The sequence below is a fragment of the Leiobunum rupestre genome, chromosome 9 (genome assembly GCF_980474605.1).
Source record: "Leiobunum rupestre chromosome 9, qqLeiRupe1.1.hap1, whole genome shotgun sequence".
In the NCBI taxonomy this organism is placed as follows: Eukaryota; Metazoa; Arthropoda; class Arachnida; order Opiliones; family Sclerosomatidae; genus Leiobunum; species Leiobunum rupestre.
In genome coordinates, this window is record NC_143392.1 from 49,651,282 (window position 1) to 49,664,639 (window position 13,358).

The 13,358-nt window shown below is 33.7% G+C and overlaps 1 protein-coding gene across 1 annotated transcript; it reads left to right on the plus strand.

Moving 5' to 3' along the window:
- The first annotated feature begins 2,800 nt into the window (after positions 1-2,800).
- Positions 2,801-3,843, plus strand: LOC149928591 (sodium-dependent glucose transporter 1B-like). The gene is made up of 2 exons (XM_090157937.1): positions 2,801-2,828; positions 2,873-3,843. The coding sequence occupies exons 1-2, from the start codon at positions 2,801-2,803 to the stop codon at positions 3,841-3,843; spliced, it is 999 nt and encodes a 332-aa protein (XP_090014063.1).
- Positions 3,844-13,358: the final 9,515 nt, after the last annotated feature.

Sequence of the window (13,358 nt, forward strand, 5' to 3'; positions counted from 1 at the left end):
TTCATTAAAGTGTGTAGCAGTTTCAGAGATTATATTAGGGTGGCAAATCTTTAAAAAAGTAAGAATTATACTTTTTCTGAGCCTTTAGAACCACAACTACGAAAGGTGGTGTTATATATATGAGGTGTTTCAGTTAAGTTCACTATTTAAGATAGATAAACACCATCATGTAAAATTAATTATTTAAAATTTGACTCATCTTTAGTTGGCTGAAGATTGAAAGATATTTCAAATAACTTCTCTGTCAAAGCCTTTATCCTCACGAAACTAAAAATTCTAACAACGTTTTTAACTCCATAACAGAATAGGCCAAAATAAATTAGAACGCTTCTAAACAAGAACTCACGGACATTAAGTTCAAACAATCGCTCTTAAATATAGAATTTAAATTTGAACAAATGTTCAAACAAATTGTACATCAACTTAATAAACTCAAGAGGAATTGTATCGAAAATTAATTTTTTGAGTTACTAGAGTTACTGGAATTTGGAAATAAGTTAGCGAAAGACGAACACGTTAATCTTAATTAATTTTTTAGACAAAACGAATTTTTACTGTAAAGCCCCGTTTTCGATCACGATTTCTCCGAACAAAAATCACGCTTTTGCGTCAAAAGCTTCTCTGTCGGCTTTTTTGTCACGAGAAGCAGAGATCTAAATGGATTTGATATATGCTTATTTTGAAATAAAAGCGTGTCAAAAAAGCAAAAGCGAAAAGCCTGAAATTTCTCGTAATTGAAAACGGGGCTTAACACGTATTTGGAAATAGGTTTCGCTACCTTTAGTTAATTTTAAGACAATAATTTTAATTTCTCACTGAAACCAAAAAGTTCAGAAATGATTAATACTATTTAAAAATCCTATTTTCAAACAGGTCAGTCTCAATTTAAAATAGTACGAGGATTTAAAGTCGAAAAATGCGAAAAACATCGTTAATGGAAAAATTATTTACTTCTTAGGCTAAGATTTAAAAAATATATATTGGGATACCGAGGCCGGGAGATGTAGCGTCGAACTATATATCGTTGAAATTTATAATTTTATCTGGTAAAATGTTATGTACAACAACGCGGCATCGACAGCAACGCCTAAGCAATAGCTTGCTCTTTTCAATGGTCTTTATTGGTAAAGCGTCTAATACCGAGATAGTTTAGACATGCAATGAGCGCTGAAAGAGTTGTCGAATGTCTGGAATGAATTTTATTTAATTCGGTGCTTTTCTATGTACCACGACGTACCACACCGTTGACTTCACACTTTACAGATAAACGTTTAATTCTTGTAGCTATTTTTTAATCTGGCAACATGATAAGAGGTTTATAAAATACATCGCAAAGTAGCTACAGTTGACATCATTACGCAACTAAGGTAAAAATTCGTAAAGACCTAGCTATTGCTATGTTATTATTAATAACCAAAGTGTTATTCAAACCGATTGATGTTTAAATTTTTTCATGATATCTTGTTTTTAATTTAACACGCTAACTGATACGACATGTATTGAATAGGGCTGTGGTCATATTGCCAGAATATGTATTCGTTATAGGTATAGGTATTGAACATCAACTCGGTTCTAAGAGATGATCTGAGGTGGCAATAGCAAACTAAAAATTTGTTTCTTTTGAAGCTATCTATTTAATTTTTCTTTTACTTTATTATAATATGTGAAATAAAAGCCACCCCATTATTATATCTGAAGTGTGGTGATCCGATTAACTATTATAAATGCAATTAATTAATGAACGCTTAAGTACTTCGATTCCATTACCAAGGATTCTATTGTATAATTTTTTGTTATGTTTTCATCAATTAAAATTTTCGATAGGTTATTAAACATTAGTAAAATTTATGTGATTCCTTAATGGAAATTAACCGAAACTGATAATTTTAATATTCCAAATTTATTTATTTAACTGGCATTCATCAAAATGTTAAGTTAAAAGGAACTATCTATGGACTGCATTGTGAAGGATGATCAAATTAGCGAATAAGTAGACGTCTTTTTTCTTTGCTCGAAGACCTATCGGTACGAGCTTTAGTAAGTTTTAAAATTTCTTCAAATTTTTTTAGGGTTTAGCTTTATTATCCCTTTTCATAATGGATTCATCAAAATGGCCAAACCTATATTTTCCGAAATTCTCAGAGCGTACCTTATTTTTGTTCAATATTATTTGGTGTATTTATTTATGCATTGATCTTTAATTTCCATAGAATAGAGTTGCTTTTATGTCAAGATAATAATATGATTGATTGATTATCCATCAGAACACAGGAAATAAAGCACAAATTTATTTATTATTTTACTAGAAAAAGACTCCTTTGAACTGCTATTAGTCAAACGTAAAGTTTTAAACAAGCTCTTATCTATAATTATCCTCTGAAAAGTAGTCTATTATTGCACCTTGCGTTTAATTAATTTCCTAATTTTTAGTAAAATGATCTAAAAGTTTCTTTCAGGAAGTATAAAAAATTACGTTGACGAACATGTTTGATACTTTCAATTTAAAATGTTTTAAACACACGGTTTCTAAAGAAGTAACTTTATGCTTTTCATTTAAACATTTATATCCAAAACTTGCTAACAGTGCATTGGAGAAGATTTTGTTTGGTTTCCGTGTAATTAAAAACCAAAAAGTAGTACTTTTAATCCTGTTAAAATATTTATGTAACAATATCCACCAATTCATCAATAACGTGTGCGTGGGCGCAGTCATTGATACGCCATCTTAAATCAGTAAAGAGATATCGGTTATTTTATTATTTAAAGATTTTAAGCGTCTTTTCTCGAAAATCTGGTAAAGATGGCGCTTCCGTATGTGCTGAAGTGGCGTATTTTTGGCTTAATTTGATGTTTGCCATTATTTATATTATAGGTGGTAACGTTCTGTGCTTGGATCTGTGGCCGTTAAATCCCGGGCCATATCTGCAGGCTCTTCATTTTTTTTACGGCTTTGGCTCAGTAGTAGCTCCTTTAATAGCCGGGCCATTCCTATCGACTGGGGCCACTTACACGACTTTAAACTCTACCTTCTTCAATACGACAAAGTCGTCAGAAGAGTCAGATATCATTGGACACGTGGAACCTGCGTTCTTAATAGTTTCGGCCGTGGTCTTTCTCGTAGCCACCTCGACACTTGTATCCTTCCTTATCGACCACAGTGACGTCATTAGCAACGCAGAAAAAGACCGAGTCACCAACAAGACTCAAGGCGTTGTGCTCTCTCGATGTCTTATATTCTTTGCTATGCTTATGCAGGCCGCCTATTGCAGTATCGAAAACACTTTCGCCCAATTCTTACCGACGTTCCTGATACAAAGCAAGCTTCAAATGAGCAAATCTGAAGGCTCATACATTCTTTCCCTCTTCTGGGCGATATTCTGCTTGTCACGAGCGGGCTCTATCTACTGCGCTACCAAAGTTAAGCCTTTTCGTATGTTATTCTTCGACATAACGATAATTGGTTTTTCCACGGTCATCTTGGCGATTTGGGGCGAACATAGTCCGTATCTGGTGTGGGTCGCTTCGGCCATTTTAGGGCTTGGAGCGGCTTCCACATTACCCACCATTATTGCTTGGACAGAGAATTATGTTGGACTAACAAATGCGGTATTTGCGTTGTTCCAGATATTCTCGGCTACGATGACATGTTCAACGGTCTTCATCGTAGGGCACTTTTTGAACTTCAACCCACAGGCTTTCCTCTATATCATTTGCGCTTTGGCGGGATTTTTATTCACCACGTTCACCGGACAGTTTGTCGTTGTGTCGATGATTCGTCGGCAAGCACGGTGTACAAAGTCGTTCCCTGGTGTACCACAACAAATGCTACCGGTTGTTGGGTAAAACAATCGAAATATTTGAATGTGTTTCTTTAAGTAACATGGGTCTATAACCTCAAGTACATTTTACGAATAAAGGCGATACGTTTATTGATCTTTATTACTTTTGAAGGATTAGAAAACCAATAAGATTCACAAAACCTTTTTAGAATATATTTTGGGTACGTAAAATTTGGTCTATTTGAGTTTTATTTCCATTGAGAGTGTCTGAATTTTTTTTACCACGTGTATTTTCAAATTTTATTTTTTAAATAATAAGCATGGTATGCTATCGCTTTGAAAATGTCTTGGGGAAACTTAAATAATTGTAAACGTAGCCTCATTGGGTAAAAACTTTACTCATATTAATTTTGAATTGAAGTTTTCAAGGCAAGGCTAATGAGTTTGGTAAACTTAAACGTTTCGAAACAAAACAATTTCAGATGCTGTAGTGATATTTTTCTTTAAAATTGCTATGATATGTCAATTTAAGTTCCTTGGAAAAGCTTTACGCATCTGAAGTAAAATAGTTAAAATTTATCTAAAATGAGACAAGTGGCTCTAACGCTTTCGGTTATAACTCTTATATTAACAATAAAACTTATAGTAAGTGGTAGCTAAGAGCAACAAACACAAGGAGAGCTCAGCCAGCCTTAAACACGCTAACGCAGTATTGTGTACTAATAACATTGGACGAGCCTTTTCACTGAACGTTTAACGGGCAGGAGGGGGGGAATAAATTATTGGATTTTTCCCCTTCCGACGGTAGCAGGCGCTTAAGCATCTAACCAATAAAAACTGTACCCAAGAAATTGTACGACTTTTGACGGGTTGCATTTCTCTTGTTTGGGGTGCTGTGTTTCTTGCTCCTAATTGGTAGCGTCTGTTTTCGCGACGGTTTAACCTATATTCCTTTTTCCAGAAAAGTATATTTCTGCAAAGTTTAAAATTCGTCTATTGCTTTATCAAAATCTGTAATTACAATTTGAAAAAATATGGAGAAAAAGGTTTAATAGACTCAATCTTTTTTTTTAAGAAAAATATCTACATTTTGGTTAATATTTATCTATCCTGGTACAGCGAGAAGTCATTTAAAAACCATTTTATTATACGAAGTTAAAAGGAATAAAAATGCTCGAGTAGTTTATAGTGCTATGCTTTATTATGCAATTGCTAAACCAAACGTTTGGTCTAAATTTATGAACTGAACTATGCTATTATAAAAAAGGTATAAAATGCTAAACTGTGCTTGAGTTTCAAAAAAATTCAATTGGTTAACTTTAGTATGGTGTTAAAGTTACAGATCCCAAGTGCTTAATTGTGCTCTGCCGTTAAAAAAGGAAGAGTGAAAATGGAAAACAAAATGCTTCGAATGGTAAACTGTACCTCACTTTTAAATAAAACGACCCAGCCGTATGCTAAACTGTACTCGACTCTTAGGAATGTTTCATAATGCTATGCTTTTATGCTATCTTTGCATTATTTTTTAAAATTAGAAGCTTGAAATGCTACGATTTGTTTAGCTTTCAAACAAACGTGGTGTTTTCAGGATATATTTACATGAACGCCATTTAAAAATTATCAGCCATGCGAATACCCAAGGCACCACCTAAGGCCTAAATCATCAAGCGACTTTTGAAGGCGTAAATTTAGGTGGCCGGGTTACAATGCGTAGCAGGGTGGTGAAAAGCCCTTCATGCCACGCGAGCCAACAGCCCCCTACACTAACTATTACCGTTAACCTCAACAAGTTTTTATGGAAGGGGAAACCGAATAATTAAGTGGGAACGTGTTGGAAGTACGTTTTTTGCTTTATTGGGCATAGAACCCTTCACGAGTTTTCTAGACATTGTTTATTGGCGTAGCTAGAGTGTTTGCCCCGGTTCTAATGTTTCTACTTCTTCCAATACACCTCAGATACTCTTCATCAACTGCACCCGCTTAACTCGCGTACTTTTAAACTAACAGCAGTTTTATTTAGGGAGTATACGTCGTGCTTTATAATTGTTTTAACGATATCTAGATTCACAATTTTTTGTAACCATTTGATCATGTTTGCACAGAAAAGCTGTTTTAAATTCTTCAATAAAAATTGTAAAAAATATAATGGCAACTTTTCAAGAGTACACGTTATTAAAAACAGATTAATAAATTTAACTAATAATTCGCTTATTCACCGGTTGTTTGCAGACAAAGTTTCAATGACAAAGAACAACGGCAGACTCGAAGACAAAAAAAAATTTGGTTAAAATCCACCTTTTAAATAACATTTGACATTAATAAATTTAACTAATAATGCGCTTATTTATGTCAAATGTTATTTAAAAGGTGGATTTTAACCAAATATATTTTATTGTCTTCGAGTCTGCCCTTGTTCTTTGTCATTGAAACTTTGTCTGCAAACAACCGGTGAAAAATATTTTCCAAAACCATGAATAATGTTCCAATGTTATTGAAAATAAATTCTAGAAACGATTACTAGTCGTCGAATAATTCCAGAAAATTATGCAATTCTATAATGCAGAGGATTGGCGAAAACGCATGTATCCATCAATTTCAAACACCCTGTATAGCTTTAAATATTTATCGTCACCCAAAGAACAAGAAACTGAAACTGCTAATGTTTCCCTTATTTTGACATTTTATCACTTTCATTTGGCTTACAGCTACTTAAAGGGAAAAGTTTCGAGGTTAGACGACAAGTGATGGGTCCATGAAATTTTAATTAAGTGAAGGCATTTAAAACTAAACATTTCTAATAAAAACCTCAAAATTCAAATGTTTTTTGAATTTGACTATTCACACCTTTGATCGGCTTTGCTTGTTAAGCAACTGTTACCTTATAATTTTACTAAAACCCATTTAAATCTTATAAAATTTAACTACCTTAACTTGGCATTTATTAATGGATGCTTCATACAACAGCAAGTTTTGGTTTCATAACAAAGGTAACGCAACGCTCACAACAACACCTGCCAGATAATATATGCTAAAAATAAAATAAATGATTCATACATAACTTAAAGCATCTTCCAATGTCAAGTGATTGTAAATCATAATGATAACATCTTGGTCACTTAGAAAATCTTGCAGTTAGTTCAGGTACTAAGTGACAATTAAAAGTAGTTGTCCTTTTAAATATCCGGAATAAGATTTGTTGACAACAAAATACCCCAAGGTTCAACAGGTAAGCATAATAGTGATTGACATTATTTTTGCCGCTCCATTCAGATTACAATTTTAAATTGATTTTAGACTTCTAACTATAATTAAGTATTTAATTTTTATTTAAACAAATGCTTAAACAAAATTATCTAAGAAAATTATTAAGAGCTAAACCAAATCCTTTTGGGTTAACCTCTATTCATCATAACTAGCATTTGAAAAACCCAAAAATATCAGTATAAATCCTAAATATATCAGGTGGGTAGTTTACATTTTTCTATAAACGGTTTTATTTGATTTGAAGCGCCAAGTTTTGTTTTGGCAAATATAACCGTAATGATATTAGCAGAAAAGTGTTTATTTTTGTCAGTTTCATTATAACCTTTCTTTGCTACAGGGCCACAGCCACGAAGAACAAAGTCAACTAATTTAAACAATCCGGAGAATGCACTATATTTAAAACTAATAAACGGAAATAAAGACGCTATTAGAAGCGAATTGGTTGGGGGAAGGCGGCCTTGTTTCATGGATCAAGATTTACGCATCTCATTTACCATACTTTCATTAAACTTGATGAAATGGCTTTCGAAGGCAGAACACTTTACGTGGGACACAAGTTTTATGCACGGCAAACGTATTTTCAATTATCTAAAGCCAATAAACTTCTTGTAAGCTGAAATTTACATCACATTTGTTATCTCGTTATTAAGATAGAAAAAAGAGCAAAACGCCACGAACTCTAATCACTTAGTTATTTATTAATTTTGCCTACATATTAATTTTTATTTGAAATTAATTGAAGTTCATTAATAAGATCATCTGGCTTTACTAAAAGACCAGAGTTGGCAGTAAATTTATAAACCCGTTTCGTGAAATCTTTCGTTATACTGTACAACGCCTCTATTTATCATAAGCTGGACTCGTACTGCTTTACTGTTTATTGTTACTCTCAAGTCCTGCATTATTATAATACTAATAATAATCAGCTAGGCTTATACCCAAGGCACCACCTTAGACCTATACCTTAAAGAACGTAAATGGTTACCGATCACATGGCTTTGACCTATACTAAATCCATAAGACCGAATTCTAGAAGCGAGAATCTGAAAAAAAGGGCTGATATTTTTTTGTGATAAGCGTAGCTGGAAACCTACTTATCGGGAACTCATCTGGTCTTTTAAACCTTTTATTAAACTAAATACTAACAAATCTTAAAAAAAAAATTGATATACAAAAACCAGTTCAAAAGAATGGGCCGAAATACTTTTATTTCTCACTCGAAATAGCTAAAAAAATAATTATTTCGGCCCATTCTTTTTGTCTGACTTCAGCGGAAGTGACGTGGAAAAGATGAATTCCCGGATCGAAAATCACGATTCCCATTTCAGTGTCCACACAATCGTTCACGCTAAAAGCTTTTTCTCGGTGTATTTTTCCACGAATATGATTCATGGTTATACGTAAAGACATGAATTCTAAGCGTATTTTAATATCTGACCCATCTTAGCCGTAACATAAACAAAAAATAAACACGGGTGTTTTTAGTTCGCAGAACTGGGTTTTGTATAAACGGTAAAAAATGTAATAAGTTATAAAAGCCGGTTGACGGTTATTTCCAAGATTTCAATATCCATCAGCATAAAACTAACATTTGACTTTTCTGAAAGATAAGTCTTTATTTTTGGAGTGTGGAAGGGAAAAAGAAGATAATACCACAAATCTCAACTTTAAATATGTCATGCGTGGGTGACAGAGTTTGCGATTCTTAAGATTGGATTTTTAAAAGTCGAGATCATTTTTGTGAAAATAGAGATTGCCTCATTTTTTCAGTTACATAAATATGTTTGAATATTTTTGAGAAAATCATTTTGAAAGGTCAGGATCGCCGTAAACTATAGAATGCCCTTTTGGACCACTCTCTTCTTCTTAATAATGATTTTAGAGTCGTTCACACCCAAACCCGTTAACAATTGCATCCGTTACCATTATTTTTAAATGATACAAATGAAATTATTTCCCATAAATATTTTGAACCGTTATTTTCATCGGAGCCTAGTGTTCCTTCTGGTTTCCTAAAGCGAGACAACTGGTTCGTTAACTGTAAATAGCTGCGTTATTACAGTTTATTTAATGTAACGAACTAAAATAAGTTTGGCAACATAAACCATTTGTGTCTAGAAAGATACATTATTTATATCCGTGATTAATTCAAAGTCTTGGAAACTGCCAAGTAACTAGGCGTAAAACCTTTTATAACCACCATGTCCACCATTGTAGCAAAATAACTATAAATTAGCAAAATGGGATGTGAAATAATGTAGTGTTATATTTGTGTAGGGATTAATGTTCGTATTTTATACCTTAAAATCCTTTGACTAATGTTAAACGCCATTAAACTAATTTGAAAGTGATTCCACCAATGAAGACAATTCAGAATAATTGTTTTCTATTTTCATCTTCCGATTCGCAATCGCCTTTGCAACAGACAATTAAAAACCGATACAGATAAATTGCCTTATTCATTTAAAGTAATTGTTCTATATACCATCACAAACCGATAACCATTACTTAAATTCCTCCTTTTTATTTCCAAAGCAAAAATCACTAAGCTATTCAAGCTTATTCTGAGGCATATAAGGTACTCAGCAACGCGACAAGATCAACCATTGGAAAGAAAAATTCACTTTGATTATCGGAAACATTTATTCTCTTCAAGAAGCGATTTGCGGCAGTTGCCACTTTGCAAACAATTTTCTACTTAACGCCTGTTTTTAACATCTGGATACACAGCATAGTATTGTCCATTGTTGTACTTTGCACTGAAGTTGTTGTATCCTGGTGTTCCCAACAGAAACACATTTCGATTAAATTGTATACGCCAAAGGTCCACCCTACACATTGAAATTTCTTCTTAATGAAATCTGGGAGTATAAATTCACTTTAATTTTAGGGAGACAAGGATAATTTGTTGTCTCATAATTATATAAATGCTTTGACAGTTTCTCGATCCTAGTAGATTCACCTAGTCGAGCTAAAACGGTTTGGCGAATCCTTAAGAAATTTTACGCACTTGTTCTATGGTTATAAATTTAAGATTAGCTAATTAATAGTTAAAATATTGATAAGATAATTTTTGTCGAGGCAAAATTTTATTTGGCTTACCCTCCAACGATTTTCGTGAAAATCTAAAATTTTCTAACTAGATTGTGAGGAATCTGATGGTATACACCTATCCCATTTTAGTTCCACGAAAAAAAAAAGTTTATGGTATTTTTATAACATAAAAATAAATCCCTTGACTTATATGTAGTTTCTCGTAAATAAAACAAATTTTGAATTTTTTTTTACCAGAAACTTTATATTTGCCAGCAAATAGATATCCTAAGTATGAGAAAGTATTTAAAATAAAAAACGTTTAATCTTATTCACTATAGTTTAGATCCCGCTCATTTTTAATACTTAATTACCATGGACTAAAATAAGGTTTCTCGCATTGTATTGAAAAATATGAGATATTCATGGCAATCGTTCATTGTGTGTTTCAGCACAGGTTTCAAGAATCTAAGTCAATGTCTTCAAAAGGATCGTGGCTTTTTCGAATTAAAAGTTCTTTAATTGTAGCGTTAAAAATATTAGGGGTAATAGTTAATTACTGCTACAATTAAATTAATTTGCCCGGGTACTCGCGTAACTTCTATGATGGGGTTAGCGAGGGTCCTGAAAATATTAGTAAGGTGTCTAGGGGTTTGTTTAGAATAAATTATCATTAAGTTGTCTAGGGGTTTGTTTAGAATAAATTATCATTAAGTTGTCTAGGGGTTTTATTCAAAGGGTGTAAGAAATAACCAAACGGATTAGAGGTTAATAAAGACACTAAATTATTTATTATTACGAATTAAACAAATTAATCCTAACTAACATACTGTTAAGCTAACTTACAATTAATCCTGACCAAAAGAGAGAAGCTTGCTTAAAATTAAAACAATACAATTTTGCATTTTGGCCAGTGCATTCTAAACTTATGCGCAAGTATAAAAATAAACAAACTAATTAGCCTGAAGGTCCAACACGGAGTAAAGCACCACAAGGAGCGTTTAGGGCACATTTTCGGTTGCCGTATTGGCGAAGTTTGAAATTATACTTATGATTTCATCACTAGGTCCATGTCCATCTGATCTCGGCGTTCGTCCATACGTGGCTGCGTCCAATGGCAAGATGCGTAAGGTGATAACAGCTGCGTTACAGTCGCTGTTGAACGTACACTCGTTGATACGGAGACCGTGGTGTGTCGTAAGCTAATTCACTGAGGCATTATAACAACTTCGTCCCTTTTACCGCGTTAACCCTTTTCGGTGCCGAAACTAACGTGTCGAAATAAAACTTTTCTCGTTCACTTGGAGAATGGTGGTCACGAACTATCCCATATCTCGCTATGTCGATATCTCTCTGAGTCTGCCTCTTTTTGGCGGGAACCAGGCCTTTTTATCACCTTCCCTCGGACCTCGTGACGTCCTTCGCGCACAAGACGTTTTAAAAACTTTCCCAAGTATCTACGACTCGCGCCCGTGTTTCTCGTGTTGGGGAAAACCCCGGGCCACAAACATTTTAACATTTACAATAACGGAATGGAAAATTTCACTTTTTAAATCCCTATACAACTGCGCCTATCAACCTCTCACCCGTTTGGACACTTCGGAGTTAAGAGTAAAAAGGGGTGGGGGGATATTTGAAAGCGACAGGACTACTGGCTAAACCCATCGCAGGAAACAAGAAACGGAAACTATAGAAAACCCGCGATGAAGGGACGGGCCCTTCCCCTCATCGGGAAATTCCTGGAAGCAAACTAACAATACTGTAGGCCTAATACTCGACCAGCGAATATTTCCAAAGAAAAGGCTTTAATTTGGTTAAAGTTTAAATTGGGTGTTTTGTCTAAATTTGAATTAAGTTAATTTTGTCTGAATTTGAATTAAGTTAATTTTGTCTGCTATTGAGTTATTTTATTATACAGCTAAATTCATATAACTAATATATTTCGCATTACAAAACATACTTGTCTTTGTCGACGGATATATTTAGTTTTTTAATTAAGAATTTATTAGTTTTTTCCTTACTTAAAATGTGAAAAAGAAAAAGTAATATGTTTTGAAAAACTCTGTAGTAATGTTTCTTAAATTTTAAAATCCTAATGCGATTAATATCGTTTTTCTTAATTGAAGCTATTAAAGCGATAATGAAAAACCTACATAAGCTTTATTTAAACGATTTCTAATCCAAAAATAAGTACGAATATTATACTCACAATTTTTTTGATATTTTAATTATTTTAAAACTTCGGGGAAATGGGACTTGGCCATTTCAGCCTCTTACAAATGTATCGTCCGCGCTTTCTCCAATTGTTAACTAAACCAATCAGAACGAAATAACATCACCTTTGCCGCAGCCAATGAGAAATCAAGTCTATTTCTATTTCCAGGAGAGAGTCAGTCCTCGAAAACGTTTTACCTCGCTTAAGCCTAAACCACTCGTTTGTAAAATTCTTCCACCAAGTTTTCCAAAATATTATTAATTTTTACCACTCGGAGCATTTCTCCAACATTAGTATCCCCCTAATTTTATCTACGTTCATTTGTTTTTCTCCAAACGGATTCCCTCCTTCACCACAAGTAAGCATTGTAACAAGGTTGTGGATGCCTAGGCCTTAGCTCGCCCAAAAGAATTTTTCAATCTTGGATATAATCACAATTGTTTGGATTTTTAGGGAGAGATAATTGTTATATTAAGATATTTTCGTTTTGAAATCGAAAAGCACTTACTACGCCATTGAGAAAGTACCATGTGATGAACATTCCAGTTGTCAAATTCTTAAGTAATTTCTGGGTATTTGTTTCTCATATGTGCTGAAATTCCAATATGGTGGTCTGATCCAATGTGTTAATTTTTAAACCTTTTTCATAAAAAATTTCAATCCTCGAACTAAGCCTTCTTTCGAAGGGTTGGTCACTCCTTGAACTCGGTGTACACTGTCATTCCTCTGACTGTGCTAATAAGAGTTCGTGAACTCTTTAAAATCCGTACCTTTAACAGTACTAAGTACGCGAACTCGGTGTACAGATCATCCGAGAGTGACTTACCCCTCGCCTTCTCTTTCCCTTTGATTGGAGCTCTAAACTTCAGTTGACTACACATTGTCAATATGCAGAATTTATTAGTTTATCCCTTCATAAATCTGTGCAGCCCCTACTTAGCGGAAAAACCGAAATAGGTGAATGGAAAATTAATTTGAGGACAGTCTTTGCAACCAAATATACACACAGTTATACTATATCTAACATAACTAAAGTATGGCAATCAGCTAAAATTATCACCAAATTT